The sequence below is a fragment of the Geotrypetes seraphini genome, chromosome 6, assembly GCF_902459505.1.
Source record: "Geotrypetes seraphini chromosome 6, aGeoSer1.1, whole genome shotgun sequence".
Classification (NCBI taxonomy): Eukaryota; Metazoa; Chordata; class Amphibia; order Gymnophiona; family Dermophiidae; genus Geotrypetes; species Geotrypetes seraphini.
The window spans coordinates 9,560,894-9,579,893 of record NC_047089.1 but is presented as its reverse complement, the minus strand read 5'-3'; the positions used below and the strand labels follow the sequence as shown (position 1 = coordinate 9,579,893).

Genomic DNA, 19,000 nt, shown 5'->3' with positions numbered 1-19,000 from the left:
AGGGAGAGAGGAAGGTTAACCCTATCCTGTCGCTTCCCTCCCCCAGCTGCAGTTCTGCAGGTCACTATAATTTCCAAGTTAGTGGGGAGAAGAGTGTGAGGGGGGGGGCCTTGGGCTCTGTGATTTCTTTGTGTTTCTGTGAGTCTGATTTTTGTGGTCTCTGTGTGGTATGTGTGCAAAATTCTTCCCTTTTCCAAAAGGAGGCGTCCGAGGGGAGTAAATCCCTCCCTCCCTCCCTGGAAAGCTGGGATGGGGGGGGAAGCTGTGGATGTCATGCTGACTCTGGCTCTTTATAACCCTGAAAGGAAGGATTTGATCCCTGTAGGGTGGCAGGATGGCTCCTGATCTGCGAGAGGTCTGGCTGCTCCTGGGCTTCTCTGCTCTCCTCCTGGCCTCGGAGACTGAAGGCAGAGCCCGAGCTCGTAAGTAGGGGTGGAGGGGGGAGAGTTAAAAATTCACTCTATGTGCCTCCGGAGACGTGTCAGAAGTTTAAAAGGTAGTTTAGCCGGGAGGAAGACGGTAGTGCTACAGCTAGTGCTTAAGGCATGATTTATTGGGTAGGGGCTCAGGAGTGGGCAGTTTGGGTATGTTCTTTAGTCCTTACTTCCTTTGCTTGGGCTGGGGTTGACCTTTTAATTCCCCAGGCTAGTCTTCTCACCCACTTGCTAGGGGCAAATCTAGTGCAAATGGGCACTACCCAGAATGTGATCTGGTTACGGTCTGTTTCGGTGACACCTGGACAAATGATGTCGATGAACGGGCACCCAGGTGAATTCCTCCTCCTGTCATTCCTATAGCGTACGCAGCGCTGTACACATGATGTTGCAGGTATGTTCTCTAGACTCCCAATCTAGCCAGTATATGTTGGACCAGCTCCTCATTCATTTGCTTTCCCCCTGGACTGGTCCTCCCAGTTCTACTCTGGGTGGTTTTAAATTTCTGTCGGGCTTTAGACCTTAGTTCCAACGTGAGCTTCCCGTCGGTGGCAGAGCGAAGAACTGCTGCCCTCGGATCGAGCATCTTTCTACGATTCTCCCCAGACGAGGCAGGAGCGGACCGCAAACGCATCCAGGTTTTTTTTGTGCGTTTAAAAAAAAAAAAAGTAGACGCACTTCCCAAAAAACCAAGAGAGCGCAAAACCAGCGATCTGGGACGGTTCTTCCATTTCTGTTTCAGATCTTGGGGGTCGATTTTCCAAAAAGCAGGGCAAAGCTTCCAAATTCAGGCGCGCGGTCTTTTGCTTCGCCAAACTGGACGCGCAGCTGAGCTGCCGGTGATTTGTCGAGGACGAGCCAGTTTCTTGAGCGCAGGGAAAGCTGCGCAGGACGGGAGCCAATCCAGCGGGGCTTTCGCAGGGAAAGGGGAGCCTTTCGGCTCCTTTTACTACGCTGCACTGGCGGTTTTAGCACGCCATAGAGCTGGCGTTAGTATTTTTTGTGTAGCGCGGGGTTAGCGCGCGCTAAAAACGCTAGCGCAGCTTGGTAAAAGGAGCCCTTTCTTGCCTTTCATATCAACACATATGAAAATAAAACCTACAAAAATGCCCGAACAACGTTAGGAAAGACCAATCAAAATTATGCGTCCACAAACGGCTTGGTTTTCAACATCTTCTTAAAGCTTAGTTGCCCAGTGAGCTTCTTCCAATATGACATTCCAGCAGTGGAAAACATTTGAAGCTGAGTTGCCACATATCGAACATTTTCAGCTGCCAGTGCTACCAATTTCATTTCCCCCTTGGAGGTTGATAAATCTCGCAGAGGGATTGAAACCAAAATGGTACAGTTTGATATACTATTTGATGTACCAGTAACATTTTCCCGTCCCTTCCTGTCCCAGAAAGTTCTTTTCCTGTCCCTGCCCCATTTCTGCAAGCTCCCTCCTCATCTGCACAAGCCTCAAACACTTTAAAATCTTAAGTAACAACATTCTAGAGCTCAGATTGTGATGTCACAATGCCTCATTCCACCAATGCCTAAGCTCCGTCCTCATCCGCACAAGCCTCAAACACTTTAAAATCTTAAGTAACAACATTCTATAGCTGAGATTGTGATGTCATAATGCCTCATTCCATCAATGCCTAAGCTCCGACCTCATCTGCACAAGCCTCAAATGCTTTCAAATCCTAAGTAACAACATTCTAGAGCTGAGATTGTGATGTCATAATGCCTCATTCCACCAATGCCTAAGCTCCGACCTCATCTGCGCAAGCCTCAAATGCTTTCAAATCCTAAGTAGCAACATTCTAGAGCTCAGATTTTTGATGTCATAATGCCTCATTCCACCAATGCCTAAGCTCCGACCTCATCTGCGCAAGCCTCAAACACTTTCAAATCATAAGTGTTCAAGGCTTGTGCAGTTAAGGCAGAGCTTACAGGAATGGGGCAGGGACAGCGACAAAACTCATGGGGGATGGGGGCAAATTTGTCCCCGTGTCATTCTCTATCTATTTATCTATCGGAGGGGGGAGAGAGTTAGTCATATGCTTACCTCCTCCCCCATAATTGTGGCATGCCTAGACCCAGCTGTACCAAATTTTGAATGGCAGTCCAGTGTGTGTGGTCTCATGCATTTGATTTACTGTGAAATGAGCGAACCTAGAATTTTCTACTTTTCAAAGTTGGTGACGTGGAGAAAAAGGCACAGGACGAGGCAGTTGGTACCTTTCCAACAGAAATGCATGGAGCGTTGAACCAAAATGATTTCTAAAGAGCTTCTCCCTCTGCCCGTCACACTCAACGGCACCAAACCTGAATCTTTCTTCCTTTGCCCATCTTCACTGGGCTAGTTTGCTGCATTGATGTTGATAATTTGCTACGATGAGTCTTTATCACCCCTCCTGCTTTGTCCGTTGATATCAAGAAAGTTTTATTGAAGGACACATGCGGTAGGTGGCGCTTTTCTGGGTGCCTAAGAGTCAGGCGTCATTTATAGAATCTGGACCACAGTGACCAGCCTCTGTTTAATCTCCCTCTTAGAGTGAACTGTTCATGCAAAGTAGCGTCAGTGTTTTTCTCGCCTATTTTGAAATCGGCGTCCTTTTCCTGCTTTTATTTTAGATTGTAAACTGCCTTGCCCCGTATCTCAGAAAGTCTTCACAATAATAATCATATAATTTTGCTTTGTTCAAGCTATGAAGATACCTGGATTATGCCTAAGCTTCTGGATTTATTCTCTTAGGCTTCCGTGGCTGGCATCTTGATTCTTGCAATTTTACGGGTCTTGCCAATAAATATATTGGTCTTATGTTGAGCTCTTCATCTTTGAGAAGTGTTTGCATGATCTATTTTAAGTCAATGCTTTTACATTTTTAGTGCTTTTAAATGATCTATTGACTTTTTTCTGGGGGGGAGGGTTCATGCTCACTGGTGTTGGCTTATGTTTTATGCATATTCATGTTATGGGTCTGATATATATATATATATATATATATATATATATATATATATATATATATATATATATATATAAAGGGAAAGGAGGAGATAGTGGATGTTTTGGAGGGCCAGACTGGATGGGTCATTCTATGACCTCACAATGCAGGTGTAAAGAACCTTAGTCTATGACCATAAAGCTCTATGACCTCACAGTGCAGGTGTAAAGAGCCTTAGCCTATAGGAAGAGGAGATGCAAATGTTAAGAACCTTAGCCAATAGGGAGAGGAGGAGATAGTGGATGCTGCGGATGGGCCATTTGGCTTTTATCTGCCATCATGTTTCTCTAACTATAAAGCTCTATGAGCTCACAATGCAGGTGGAAAGAGCCTTAGCCTATAGGAAGAGGAGATGCAAATGTTAAGAGCCTTAGCCAATAGGGAGAGGAGGAGATAGTGGACGCTGCGGATGGGCCATTTGGCCTTTATCTGCCATCATGTTTCTATGTTCATCCTATCCCCCGTTATTCCAGAGCTCCCTTGAAAGAGACTCACCTCCTGCCATAAATGCACAGGAGAGGAGGCAAGTCTGTTTCACTCTCTGTAGAGACACCCATGCTGAATATATGGAGTGACTGACTGCTCTGGCACTATCCATTTAGTTAAGCCTACTGTTTTTTTTGTAGCTTATTAGGCCTAACCTAAAGGGAAAACTTAGCTGGGTAACAGGTGAATGTCACCAATATCCAGACAAATTTTTAGGGCCACAGACCATAAACATACAAAAGTGTCAAGCTGTGTAGTGATACATGCAGCCCAATACTTTCCGTATAATCCCTAAAATTCTACAGATAAGGAAGTTATACCTTGGCTGCTCAGCAGCCAACACAAAACTCCCTTTGAAAACCGACCTGCTTGTTGTCTGCTGGGGATAATTTCTTGAAGGTGACTCCGATTCTGCAAGCAGAGAACTTCCTTCTTTTTAAAAATCCCATCATAGTTCAAGGCTCAAAGTTGTTTTTATTTGATAAACCGCCTTAGAGAATATTATCAAAGCGGTGTACAATCAAAATAAGAATGCACGGTACAGAAAAGGATCATTCATTGAGAAAGTGCCCACTTGTGGAGGAACAGGGACATCTGGTGGAAACGGTGCAGACTCACAGATGTATTAACCGAAAAAGAGGCACGCTGCTACTCAGAAGCACATGCAAGATCGCCGCTGGTGCCATCCACACAACTGCTGCAAAACAAAGAAAAGCTTGTTTGTAAACTGGCCAAAATGATTTATTTTTACTACTACTATACCCCTTATAATCTAAGTACTCAAGCATTTTTCCCTGTCAGTCCCAGTGGGCTCACAATCTATCTAATGTACCTGGGGCAATGGGTGGATTAAGTGACTTGCCCAAGGTCATAAGGAGAAGTGTTGGATTTGAACCCACAACCTCAGGGTGCTGAGGCTGGAGCTATAACCACTGCACCACTCTAGAATTCAAAATATAGTAAAAATGAACTAAGATTAGGACAATGAAGCCATTGTGACATCACTGATGAGGTTGGCTCTTATTGGTGGAATGAGATATTATGATGTCACAATACCAACTCTGGTTATCAGAGACAGAAACTTTTCACACTGTTTATTCAATTGTCTATACTGTTCTTCCAGGGGAGCTCAGAACGGTTTACATGAATTTATTGAGGTACTGAAGCATTTTTCCTTGTCCCTGCGGGCTCGCAATCTATCCAATGTACCTGGGGCAATGGGGGATTAAGTGACTTGCCCAAGGTCACAAGGAGCAGCGTGGAATTTGAACCCATAACCTCAGGGTGCCGAGGCTATAGCCTAAGTCTTTATAAAGGAGCAGGATTGGGGCAGGAAGAGGTGAAAAAAACCACATTCCTCAGTGGTGAAGTTCAGTCACTGCCATATGAGATATCAAGCCAAGCAATGTCAGGTACTGTGTATAGCAGATCTAATTTCAAATGTTTAAAGTTGTGTGCGAATTTTCAGTGGTGGCATTTGCACGGGCGGTGTTGCTGAAAATATGTATAACTTTTAGATGGATAACTTACCCATTTAACATTTCTATAGCACTGAAAGATGTGCGCAGTGCTGTACATTTGACATGTAATAGACAGATCCTGCTCTAAAGAGCTTACAATCTAGTTTGGACAGACAGACAGGACATAGGGGCTGGGGAGTTCCTTGCAGAGAGAATGATAGGAAGGATGTAGGTAATTTTATGGTGAGTGGGAGTTAGGAGTTGAAAGTGGGCTTTTTCCTTGGATTTGAAGACTGCTGAAGACGACGCTTGACGTAACGACTCAGGCAGTTTGTTCCCTGCATACGGAGCAGCAAGATAGAAGGGATGGAGTCTGGAGTTGGCAGTGGAAGAGAAGGGAACGGTTAGGAAGGGCTTGTAACTTGTCCAATGAATGGAGTTCACGGGGGGGGGGGGGGGAGTATAGGGGGAGATAAGAGAGGAGAAATATTGAGGAGCTGCGGAACACATGCACTTGTACGTCAGTAAGTTTGAACTGTATTCGGAAATGGAGTGAATTGAAGAGAAGGGCTAATGTGAGTATGGCAGCTTTTGGAGGGGAGAGAGATGATTAAGTGGAAGACCTGAAAGAAGCAACCAAGAGACGATGAGAGTGTGAAAAAGTTAGATGAACCCCTACCCAACTGAATATTTGGCTCAATGAATTTTACCCACCCTCAGTGTAATAGTGACACTGAGCTGCACAGTATCTGATGTTTCAACCTGCTCTCTGATTGGACACTGTTACTATCTGTGTAGAGACCTTTTTTTGGGGGGAGGAGGGGGGAGGGAGGGAGTGGGCAACCTTTCTGCCAATTTTTTCTCATGCGGGTGGAGGGGGGTGTCAGCAAAGCAGAAGGGAGTGGGCATCCCTCCTGCTTGCGCCAGAAGATGTATGAGGAGAGACTGGAAGCCCTGAATATGTATACCCTAGAGGAAAGGAGAGACAGGGGAGATATGATTCAGATGTTCAAATACTTGAAGGGTATTAACGTAGAACAAAATCTTTTCCAGAGAAAGGAAAATGGTAAAACCAGAGGACATAATTTGAGGTTGAGGGGTGGTAGATTCAGGGGCAATGTTAGGAAATTCTACTTTACGGAGAGGGTGGTGGATGCCTGGAATGCGCTCCCGAGAGAGGTGGTGGAGAGTAAAACTGTGACTGAGTTCAAAGAAGTGTGGGATGAACACAGAGGACTTAAAATCAGAAAATAATATTAAATATTGAACTAGGCCAGTTACTGGGCAGACTTGTACGGTCTGTGTCTGTGTATGGCCGTTTGGTGGAGGATGGGCTGGGGAGGGCTTCAATGGCTGGGAGGGTGTAGATGGGCTGGAGTAAGTCTTAACAGAGATTTTGGCAGTTGGAACCCAAGCACAGTACCGGGTAAAGCTTTGGATTCTTGCCCAGAAATAGCTAAGAAGAAAAAATAAAAAAAAATTTAAATTGAATCAGGTTGGGCAGACTAGATGGACCATTCGGGTCTTTATCTGCCGTCATCTACTATGTTACTATGTTACTAATTTTTGTTGACGCGAGAGGTGGGGAGGTTGGTCCTTGGAACCAGTTCATTGGGGAGATGTCTGAGAGGGCCGTCATCAGTGTGTGTGAACATAAGAATTGCCGCTGCTGGGTCAGACCACTGGTCCATCGTGCCCAGCAGTCCATTCACGTGGTGGACCCCAGGTCAAAGACCAGTGCTCTAAATGAGACTAGCCCTACCTGCGTACGTTCTGGTTCAGTGTGTGTGTGGGTTGGGGGGGGTATTCTTTTTTCTTTTATAATGGGGCACATATTGTGCGTGTGTAACACACACAGCATCTGTGCCCATTAAAAAACAAAGCGTAAAAAAAGGTTTCCTGCCCCGAGGCTGCTTTGGGGCTTCCCCTGCGTCTCAGCTGTTCGGGATTACCCTGCCGGCTCTGCGCATGTGTGAGAGTTGCCCTCACAGCAGTCAATCGGACGGGAGAGACGGGGATTACGATGAACCTCCGCGCGAACCATTTGCATGCAAAATTTTTAGAAATGGCCAAAAATCGAATGGGAGCGAACCCGCTCAGTCTTACCGACCCTGTTTAGTGCATCTGGCTCTCGGTGTCCAAAACAGATGCTAACATGCGCTAGAAGTGCCGAAGTTTAGCAGCATAGATCCAGCTGATTCCAGGGTTGGTGGCTCCTGACAGCACACCTCCGAAAAAGCCTGGAGCCTTCCAGAAGCAGGAAGGGAAGATGTTATTGCCATCCACTTCGTTTAATTCCAAACTGCATTACAATCTTAGCATCACTCACTGTTATAATGAATATTCACAGTTTTGAATGAAAGATAGAAATCCTCAAAATCTTCAATTCATCTATCCTAAGGAGATAATAAACTTATAAAATGGCCTAATGGCCACCAGAGCTTCAAAACTAGACAGACAACTCACCAATCTGCTGTCTTTGATCACAATCTACAAAACCTTCAAAAAAGAAACAAAAACCCTACTCTTCAAAAAAATACATAAAACCTATTTAACACGACCAGATCCATCCCAAGCTCCACCCACTATACTGACTCCTTATCAAATCTAAAATGTTCAAATTACCCAACATGTATTACCTACTTGCACAACAATTCTTATGTAATCCGCCTATACATCTTGTAACTTCATGACAACTCTTATGTAATCTGCCTTGAACCGCAAGGTAATGGCGGAATAGAAGTCACTAATGTAATGTCATTTCATAACCTGCCTTTATATATTTAATATACTGTTCTCCCAGGGGAGCTCAGAACGGTTTACATGAATGTCAAGCATTTTCCCCTGTCTTTCACAATCTATTTAATGTTTCTGGGGCAATGGGGGGATTAAGTGACTTGCCCAGGGTCACAAGGAGAAGTGTGGGTTTGAACCCACAACCTTAGGGTGCAGAGGCTATAGCTTTAACCACTGAGCCACACTCTCCTTCCCTGGAAATGTATTTCATGCATATTCATTGCAGATGTCTTGAAAACCAGACTGACTTGGTGCATCCTGAGCATTGGGTTGAGAGAACCCCTGTCCTAAAGGAAGACATGGGGGAAAATGCCTCTGTTTGGGGGTAGAAGCATTGTGCCAGGGTTCTAGCAGGAATGAGGTAATGTGTCCATGGTAGCACAATGTGGCAGGACAGCAAATATAGTAGAGTAGTGGCCTCGTGGTTAGAGCTGTGTGATGAGAGAACCAGGAAAGCCAGGGTTCAAATCCCAGGGATGACACTTGTGACCTTGGGCATAATATTCCATGGCCTCAGGCACAAGGGGGTGCTGAAAGGTTCTCAGCCCAACTTTCTAACTTCTGAGCATTATTTTGCCACTGTAGCTGAAAAGAGCGTTATCTTATTTCATTAAGTGACAATTTACAGAAATGAAATTCTATGTTTTTTGACATTGTTTCAGATCATTGATTGAACCATATTCACATCATTCTTTTCTTGGTTGGGCTGAGAACAACTTTTCAGCCCCCCCCCCCCCCCCCTTTGAACAAACTTATGTAGAGACATCTAAGGTTCTGCTCATAGCAGAGACTTCTGCTAGAATATTAAAATTTTGACTTGTACATGTCTCCACTGTTTCTAGAACAAGAGGAGGGATCTCTTGACCAGTGAAGTCATGGTGAGGGGAAAACTGTGACTGAATTCCTTGCCTTTGTCTCCTGTTTTCCTGGCCACCATACCACACTGTTAGGGGGAAGAGGGTCTTTGGCTGTCCCCTCCATGTACCAGGAAGATAAAGGAGTGGTGAGCAATGACAGGGCTGCTGAGGCGACTGTACCTGCTTTAGGGCAGTGGTCTTCACTCATTTTTAACTCGAGGCCACTTTGGATGTAGTGAGCTGAAGGAGAGCTGCCCCATATCTTTCCATTCAAGGTCACAACTCCGCTGAACACTATGTGTCAATGGCATCCATTCCCCCAACCCGCCTTCAAACTGTTTATCAGGGTGTATCCTCAAGAAGGAGGGCATTTTTAAATGCATGCTCTTCACCTATTTAGAAATGTCATAAGACTAGCCTTACTGGGTCAGACCAATGGTCCATCAAGCCCAGTAACCCATTCTTACGGTGGCCAATTCAGGTTCCTAGTAGCGTTGTAGTGCATATGGCTGCCATAAAGGTCGTCTCTGATGCAACTTTGCGTCAGAGATGACCTTTACGGCAGCCACACGCAGCTTCAATACTCCAGCTGCTGTAAGAATGTAATTTAGACTCACGGCCACAGGGCAGGGAGGTTTGTCAGATCGGGCCTGTTTTTGGATTGGCGGGTGGGCAGGGGGAAGTGCCACGAAGGTAAAGGGACCTGGCCGGCTGTGCACCCCCCCATAAGCTACATCTGGGGCGGATCTCCCCCCCCCCCCCTTGGTACGCCACTGCTTAACTATTCTCTGAGTGAAAAAAAATTTCCTCCTATTGGTTTTAAAAGTATTTTCCTGTAACTTCATCGAGTGTCCCCTAGTCTTTTTAATTTTTGATGGAGTGAAAAATCGATCCATTCGTACCCGTTCTACTCCACTCAGGATTTTGTAGACTTCAATCCTATCTCCCCTCAGCCATCTCTTTTCCAAGCTGAAGAGCCCTAACTGTTTTAATCTTTCCTCATACGAGAGGAGTTCCATTCTCTTTATCATCTTGGTCGCTCTTCTTTGAACCTTTTCTAGTGACACTATATCTTTCTTGAGATAAGGAGACCAAAACTGAATGCAATACTCCAGGCGAGGTCGCACCATGGAGAGATACAGGGGCATTAGGACATTCTTAGTCTTGTTAAACATTCTAGCATCCTGTTTGCTTTTTTGGCCAGTGCCACACATTGGGCAAAAGGTTTCATCATATTGTCTACGATGACACCCAGATCCTTTTCTTGGGCGCTAATCCCCAAGTTGGACCCTAGCATCAGGCAACTGTGATTCGGGTTTTTCTTCCCAATGTGCATCACTCTGCATTTGTCCACATTAAATTTCATCTGCCACTCGGACGCCCAGTCTTCTAATTTCTTAAGGTCCACCTGCAATTTTTCACAATCCGCACGCATTTTAACAACTTTGAACAGTTTAGATGAAATAGGCATAACTTCATACAGCTATGCAGATGACATCATCCTCCTCCTGCCTTTTGACCAAACCAACCCCAACACAACGAACAAACTACACACTGCACTAGAAACTGTCAAAATGGATGAGAGACCACAAACTAAAGCTGAATCAAGACAAAACCAATTTCTTACTTCTAGAAAAAAACAAAACCCCAACCATAACAAACCTAGAAATAAACTCCATCACATACCCCATGCAACCCAACCTAAAACTGCTGGGAATAATGATAGACAAAGGCTGCACCATGCAATTTCAAATCAGCAAAACGATCCAGAAGGCATTCGCAACCATGTGCAACCTAAGGCAAATCTGAAAATACTTCAACAAAGAACAATTCAAACTCTTGGTACAAGCGCTAATCCTAGGACTCCTGGACTACAGTAACATCCTATACCTGTCATGCCCAACCAATATGCTAAAACAATTACAAACAGTCCAAAATACAGCTATTAGACTGATTTACTCGCTGAAAAAATATGACCACATTACCACCGCCTTCTGAGATTCACACTGGCTTCCAGTACAAGCACGCATATAATACAAATTCTACTGCACCCTATTCAAAGCCCTAAATGGAAATGGACCAAGCTATCTGAGCAACAGCCTAAACAGGAAAAACACATCCAGACCAAGGAGAACTCATGCACACTTTACCCATCCCCCAATCAAAGGGATGATAGGTTCAAAACAAATGCAAGGAAGTTTTTCTTCACCCAAAGGGTCGTGAACACTTGGAATGCACTACCGGAGGAAGTGATCAGGCAGAGTACGGTACATGGATTCAAACAGGGATTGGACGGATTCCTGAGGGATAAAGGGATCGTGGGATACTGAGAGAGGTGCTGGGATGTAACACAAGTATAGAAAGCTAACCAGGTAATAAGTATAGAAAGCCAACCAGGTCGTGCATGGGCAAGACCGGAGGGTGAGGACTTTGATGGGAAGATAGGACTTTAATGAGAAACCAAGGTGGCAAGGGGCCCCTTCTGGTGATTCAGACAGGTCGTGACCTGTTTGGGCCGCCGCGGGAGCGGACTGCTGGGCAGGATGGACCTATGGTCTGACCCGGCGGAGGCACTGCTTATGTTCTTATGTAAAGGTATACACCAGTTCACCAGTTCCCTTCTCTTTAGCCTCAAGCATGTCAACTGCTTCCCTAAAGGTATATATACTGGATCTGCACTATTTCCTATTTGTACAGCATCTTGTAGCTCTTGAAATATACAGCTCCATTATTCTTGTAACTTCTCCTGGAAATGACCAGAATTCTCTCTGTAATTATCCTGGAAATGTCCAGTTGTCTCTTTTGTAATCCGCCCAGAACTGCAAGGTTGAGGCGGAATAGAAATCAGTAATGTAATGTAAAAAAAACGACGGACTATTAGCCACTAGAGCAGTGAAACTAGATCGTCACCTCTCCAATCTGCTGACTTTGACGCCTAACTACAAAACATTCAGGAAAGAACTTAAAACTTTTCTATTCAAGAAATTTGTCACATGATCTAACTAAACCTGATCGACCCTCCACAGATCCCGACGCATGCTACATCTATCAACCATGTAATCTCCCTGGGAATGCCCAGGCCAACTCTTGTTGTAAACCGCCTAGAACTGAAAGGTATTGGCGAGATGGAAGACACCAATGTAATCTGCAAATTTAATCACCTCACTCTAGTTTGTGGTATGGTGGGATTCTGACATTCAGTGGGTGGTTGGTGGGATGCACCAAGCACAACGCTGCTCTCGTAGGACGGTTTTTGCTGAAAATGCTACAAAGGGGAAGGGGGGATGTTTCTGGTAATCTACAGGCACACAGCCCTTTGCATTCTTTCATGCAGAAACCACGCTGTGCATTGGATCTAAGACACTCTCAGAGCAAAAGCTAGCCGAGATTTTAAGGAGAATGTTATAAATACACCATTCAAAGCCACACAGAATATTGCATTTGGCTGGTCTCCGCAGCGTTTAACAGCTGAAAGCTAAGTGAAATCTCTTGGCTGTTGTGTGCATGGTGGTGCTGAGGGTGATGACAGAAGAAGGACTAGAAAAGGCAATTCATGAACTAATCAAGACATCTGTCATAGTCTTGAATGCAGCCGTGCAGTGGAAGCTTCCAGTTCGACCGCCCTGCCCGCCTAGGCTCGTCACTCAGCAGTGTTGTAACACCCAGTAAATGATATCTGAACTGTGTTTGGCTCTTCTGGGCCACTTCATACATACTGAAACACCCCATTCAGCTGACAGGAGCGGACCGTGTGTAGTTACTGTTCTGCTGGAGATCCGGAGTGTCGAGGGCGAAGGGGCGGGAGAGGGAACACAAAGGTCATTTGAAATCATGTACTGCATTAACCTGGTAACTTTTCCTGCCTCTAATTGATAGACCGAACCACAAAGTGTGGATTTGGATCCAATTATAAAGCAGAATCATGAGAATGGAAAGGGAAGGATGATGGTTGGGAGCAGAGGTGTGCACGGGGACGTAATCCCCGGTCAGTTCTATACTGTCTCCACCCCACCGCCATCATATTGATACTGTCCCCTCACCATTCCCGGTCAATACTTTTCCATCCCCCGCACCATCCCCATGGTGTTCTTTCCTATTCCGTACCTAATCCACATTTTAAAAAAAATCTTGTAAATTCAAGCAAAACATAAAATGCATCCAAAACGTGTTTAATAAGTAGAACTTTGTTAAATATGCATGAAAAACATTTTTTGATTAATGTATTCACTTTGATCAAAGAAGCTATTTCCTGGCTCTTGAATAAGTTTCCCCCCCCCTTCACCTAAAAAAAAATAAATCTGCCTCCACGTCTTCTCGTTTTGGACGTTTTGTTAGTGATTCAGCAATTGGCCGCGCCTCGACTGCAGCTTGATCTGAAGTCAGTGTTCCCAGTCTGCTAACGGCGAGGTTCCACTTCCATCCTGCTTCAATTTTGCAAGGTTGGAGGTGGTGATTGACCGGTGACCGATAAATTAATCCCCCGAATGGATCAGCTTAGGCTGCCCTATCGTGAGTTGGGGGAATGAATTTCTGAGGTCTCACAACAAATGAGTTTTATATTTTGAATGAAAGCTCAGCCTTACCACTCTTTTCAGTATTGATTAATGAATTCTCTGGTAAGAGTTATTTCACCCCCATATTTTTGTGGTTTATCATTTTTGATTTTTCAGTGGGGTTTTTTTTTTTTTTTGATTTTGTATAGAAATATGATGGCAGATAAAGGCCAAATGGCCCATCCAGTCTGCCCATCCGCAGTAACCATCATCTCTTCCTCTCTCTTAAAGATCCCACATGACTTTAATAGTAGTACTATCCTATGCCTTCTTAAATTCAGACACAGTCTCTGTGTCCACCACCTCTTCCAGGAGACTGTTCCACACATCTACCACCCTTTCTGTAAAAAGTATTTCCTTAGATTACTCTTAACTTCATCCTATGGCCTCTCATTCCAGAGCTTCCTTTCAAATGACAATCGACTAATGCGCATTTACGCCATGTAGGTATTTAAACTTCTATATCATATCTCCCCTCTCCCGCCTTTCCTCCAAAGTATACGAGGGAGTTCTGTTACTTGCAGGCCACATCGTTTCATTGAAGCGCAAGAAAAAAATGCATACGTCACGGCTGATTAATTCAGGAGCTGATGCCATTTTGACAAGGACTTCAAACTGTCCGCTCATGGCAGCTCCTGCAAGAACCAATCAGAGCTTTATATTTCAAGAGGGGGCGGAGTCTTTTCTTACTGGTGGGTCTTTCTAAGGGGAAAAGTAAAAAGGGGTTCACAGTATGGGTTGGCCCGGTGTACTTGGTAGGAATAGATTTGTCAAGCCTTCAGATCCAAGAAAGGAGTGTATTCATGGGGGAAATATCTCCCTTTAGATTAGCAAAATCTGAATGTACCACATCAATTGTCCTTCAGTGGTTTGTAACACATTGAATGTAAATCAAGCATTTTTCCTTATCTGTCCTGTCAGGCTTACAATCTAACTGGTACATGAGTGGAGGGCTAAGGGTCACAAGAGGGTTAAGGGTCACAAGGAGCAGGCTGGGATTGAGCCACCTAGAGCAGTGGTTCCCAACCCTGTCCTGGAGGACCACCAGGCCAATCGGGTTTTCAGGCTAGCCCTAATGAATATGCAAGAGAGAGATTTGCATATAATGGAAGTGACAGGCATGCAAATCTGCTCCATATATATTCATTAGAGCTATCCTGAAAACCCGATTGGTCTGATGCGAACCACTGACCCAGAGAATGACACAGGGACAAATTCTGTCCCTGCTCCATCCCTGCAAGATCAAGTTTCAAGTATATTTAAAATTTGATGCAAATTTCTAAGCGATGTACAATTCTTAAAAAAAAAGGGATAATACATAAAAATTATATAATAATAATAATTTATTTTCTTATATACCGCTCCACCGGCAGTTCTGGGCGGTTCACAACAGTACGACTGAACATTTCAGTTAGTAATACAATTTCAAAAAAACAACTATCATACCTCATCGTTAAATACATCATCAGATAAAAATACATTTCAAATATAAAACATAATAAAAAGTACATTTGAAATGTGGAACCTAAAAACAACACATCTTAAAGTCTCCACAATCTTGTTTATCGAATAGATGTGTTTTCAATAATTACCTAAATATAGGATAAGAATTGGCTTGAACAGTCAACGGAATCGTCCAGGAGTTCATCTTCCCCGCCTGATATTCCAATGTCTTGTCCAAAAAAGTCTCGTAACGGCAGGTAGGGAAGAGGAACAGACCTGAATTTCTGGTACATTTTAATGAAGTGAACAATTTTCAAATAAGAAGGTAATAAACCAAAAAGAGCCTTATAACACATACACCCAAATTGAAAAAGCACTCTGGTCTCAAAAGGCAGCCAATGTAATCGAGCATAAAAAGGACTAAGATGATCGTACTTCTTGAGACCAAAAATCAAACGAGCTGCTGTATTCTGAACTAGTCGTAGTCTTAATAAAATCTTTTTGGTAAGCCCCCAAATAAACAACAGACTCCTTTTACAAAGGTGCGTTAGGGCCTTAATGCGCAGAATAGAGCACGCTAACATGCCCCCCCGTGCTAGCCGCTACCGCCTCCTCTTGAGCAGGCGGTAGTTTTTCGGCTAGCGTGCGCTAAAAACGCTAACGCACCTTTGTAAAAGGAGCCCAGTGTTACAATAATCCAAATATGGACAGACGCAAACAAAACGAATGCTAGACTGACTCACAGATCAATCGGAAAAGGGGGGGGAATGAATTACAATACAGTTATGGGGTAAAAAGAATTGGGAGGGGGTATTTTGAAAAGAAGCATGACAGAATCAGAATTAAGACGAGTCAAGAATTCCTAAGAGAACAAGAGTCTGACGACCCCTAGCTTATTCATTCTCTGGTTATTTCTAAAATTGACTACTGCAATGCCCTGTTCAAAGGACTGGCTCAAAAGGAAATTAGACGTCGGCAAATTATCCAGAATGCCTCAATCAAACTTATTATGAAAGCCAAAAAATTTGATCATGTCACTCCCTTACTTAAAAAAGCTCATTGGCTTCCAGTTGCTCATCGCATTATGTACAAACTATGCCTGCTTACTTTTAAATCTTTGACATTCAAAACCCCAGCTTTTATTTATAGAGTTTTAATTCCATATATCTCAACTAGACTCTTGAGGTCAAGCGACCAACATTTGTTGGTCATCCCCTCTCTTAAAATTATTAATACGTTGGCGGCAGTCTATTTTTTCTATTACGGCTCCCCAATCCTGGAATGCCCTTCCAATTCATTTAAGAGAGGAAAAGAATCTTGAAAATTTAAGAGCAAACTAAAGAGTCTTCTTTTTAAAGATGCATTCAATGATTAACTGAATTGCTTTTGGCTCTCAATCCATTTTTAACTATTTTGATTGTTTTTTTTCCCCTTCCCTATTGTTTTTAACCCTAATTGTACTACCTTATAACCAGATTGTATTTCATTCCTAGTTTTCCCTGTGTTTTTTTTGTATTGTATGTGTAATTTGAATTACTATTATGTTTTAGTAGATATGGTACATGTCATTTATGTTTGTCTTCCTCTACCTTGTAATTTTTATCGCTTAGAATTCGGAATAGGCGATTAATCAAATGTCATAATAAACTTGAAACTCTTAGGTTTCGAAAGAGTCCCCATCCCTACAAGCTCTCTTCTCATCTACACAAGCCTCAAACCCTTATGACTTTAAAGTGTTCGAGGCTTGCGCAGATGAGGACAGAGCTTGCAGGGACGGGGACAGATTTGTCCCCGTGTCATTCTCCAGGCCCTCAGGGTACCGAGGCAGCAGCTCTAACCACTGGGCCGCTTCCCTCCCCTACATTGCAGGGGAGCGAGAGAGTTTGCAGAATGTGGGAGCAGATGTTTTTTGAGGTTCGATAGGGCAGTGTTATGTTATTCTGCTGTCGCTGAAATTTGCACTTATTTAATATTCAGGTCCAGACATGTTCTGTATCTTTCATGGCAAGAGGTACCGCCCGGGAGAGAGCTGGCACCCTTACCTGGAACCGTACGGACTCATGTACTGCCTGCATTGTCTCTGCTCTCAGGTATGGCTTCCAATTCTTCGACTCACTGTCGCTTTCTCTCTCTCTGTTTACTTCCCTGTGCCTAGGGCAGGGGTGGGAAACTCCAGTCCACGAGGGCTGGAATCCAGTCGGGTTTTCAGGGTTTCCCCAATGAATATGCATGAGATCTATTTGCATGCACTGCTTTCAATGCATATTCACTGGGGAAATCCTGAAAACCAGACTGGATTCCGGCCCTCGAGGACCGGAGTTGCCCACCCCTGGCCTAGGGTTACCATATGGCTCCAGAAAAAGGAGGACAGGTTTTACTTCTACTGAAAGCAATGGAAGAAAAACTCGGATGTCTTAATCCATCTTCCTTTTTCTGGAGCCATAAGGTGACCCTACCTCTGCCGCTCTCATTAGATTATGCGTGGCATCCAGATTTGCTTTTATTTTACACTGCCTTGGGACAAGTGGAGGGCATGCTCATAACTGGGCACCTAGAATTCCGAGGTGCCTAGCAGTGGTTCCCAACCCTGTCCTGGAGGACCACCAGGCCAATCAGGTTTTCAGGATAGCCCTAATGAATATGCATGGAGCAGATTTGCATGTCTCTCACTTCCATTATATGCAAATCTCTCTCATGCATATTCACCCGATTGGCCTGGTGGTCCTCCAGGAACCAGTAGTCTAGAGCAGTGGTTCCCAACCCTGTCCTGGAGGAACACCAGGCCAATCGGGTTTTCAGGCTAGCCCTAATGAATATGCATGAGAGAGATTTGCATATGATGGAAGTGATAGGCATGCAAATTTGCTTCATGCATATTCATTAGGGCTAGCCTGAAAACCCAATTGGCCTGGTGTTCCTCCAGGACAGGGTTGGGAACCACTGGTCTAGAGGACACCTTTTAGGAGCCTTTCCGGGAAGGAATGTAGCCAATTAATATTCAGCCGTCGTCAGCTGTATTCCCAGACATTCATTGCTGGGCCATGTCCGGAACCAGTATTGAATATCCGGTTGCATGTCAGCTGCCACAAGTTATGCGGCTCTTAATCACACGAGATGAAGTGCACAGAGACGGTTTCTGCAATTATCTTCTGTGGGTAAAGGCTGAATATCAGCACTTAACCACGTAAGCGCCGACTCTGTCCCGTCTGTGTTTTTATCTTGGATATTAGGGGCTCCTTTTACTAAGCTGCGATAGCATTTTTAGCCCACGCAGGATTTTGGCGTGCGCTAAACCCGCGCTATGCGGCTAAAACTAACGCCAGCAAGGTCTAGCTAAAACCGCTATCGCAGCTTCAGAAAAGGAGCCCTAAGTAAGTATCCGGACATGGCCCAACATTGAATAACCAGGAATAATGCCACCGACTGAATGTGAACTCCAGTGATGTTTATAACATAATGAAGAGCACAGCAAGGAGACCGACACTCTGGTCCGTTTACTTTTCCAATGCGATTTGGCAAAAAGTTGGGGATTCCATTTGCTCTTTGATTAATGTTCAAGAGCCATTGACCAGAAATATCATTTTGCTGGGAAGTCTTTGCATAAATACGTCAATCACAGATGAACAGTCCAAACTTGTACGAATTTTGCTCAGCCTAGCTATTAAAATAATTTTTACTCACAGGAGTTGAATACATGGAATGGTGGAATTTAGTAAACCTAACTGCTAAGTATGAGAGAGCGTTTGTGGATAAAAAGGGATGTTTGCACATTAAAAAAAAAAATTGGAATCCTCTCATATAATATAGTGACATATCACACGTAAAATGAACATCATTTTTCTTAATGGTAATGCACATTCATGCTGTTAGCTTCTTTTAATGCTGACATTATTCCCCTTTTCTACAAAACTGCGCTGAATGGCCCACACTGCTCCTGACGCTCATTGAATTCCTATGAGCGTCGGGAGCAGCGCA

The 19,000-nt window shown here is 44.1% G+C and overlaps 1 protein-coding gene across 2 annotated transcripts in view; it reads left to right on the top strand.

The window, feature by feature from the left end:
* Positions 1 to 298: 298 nt before the first annotated feature.
* Positions 299 to 19,000, top strand: part of CHRDL2 (chordin like 2) — a 47,997-nt gene continuing 29,295 nt past the window's right edge. For both annotated transcript variants that reach the window (XM_033949537.1, XM_033949536.1), the window contains exons 1-2: positions 299 to 422; positions 17,003 to 17,115. In XM_033949537.1, the coding sequence (XP_033805428.1) occupies positions 335 to 422; positions 17,003 to 17,115 (201 nt within the window). In that variant the 5' untranslated portion in view covers positions 299 to 334. The remainder of the gene's footprint in view (positions 423 to 17,002; positions 17,116 to 19,000) is intronic.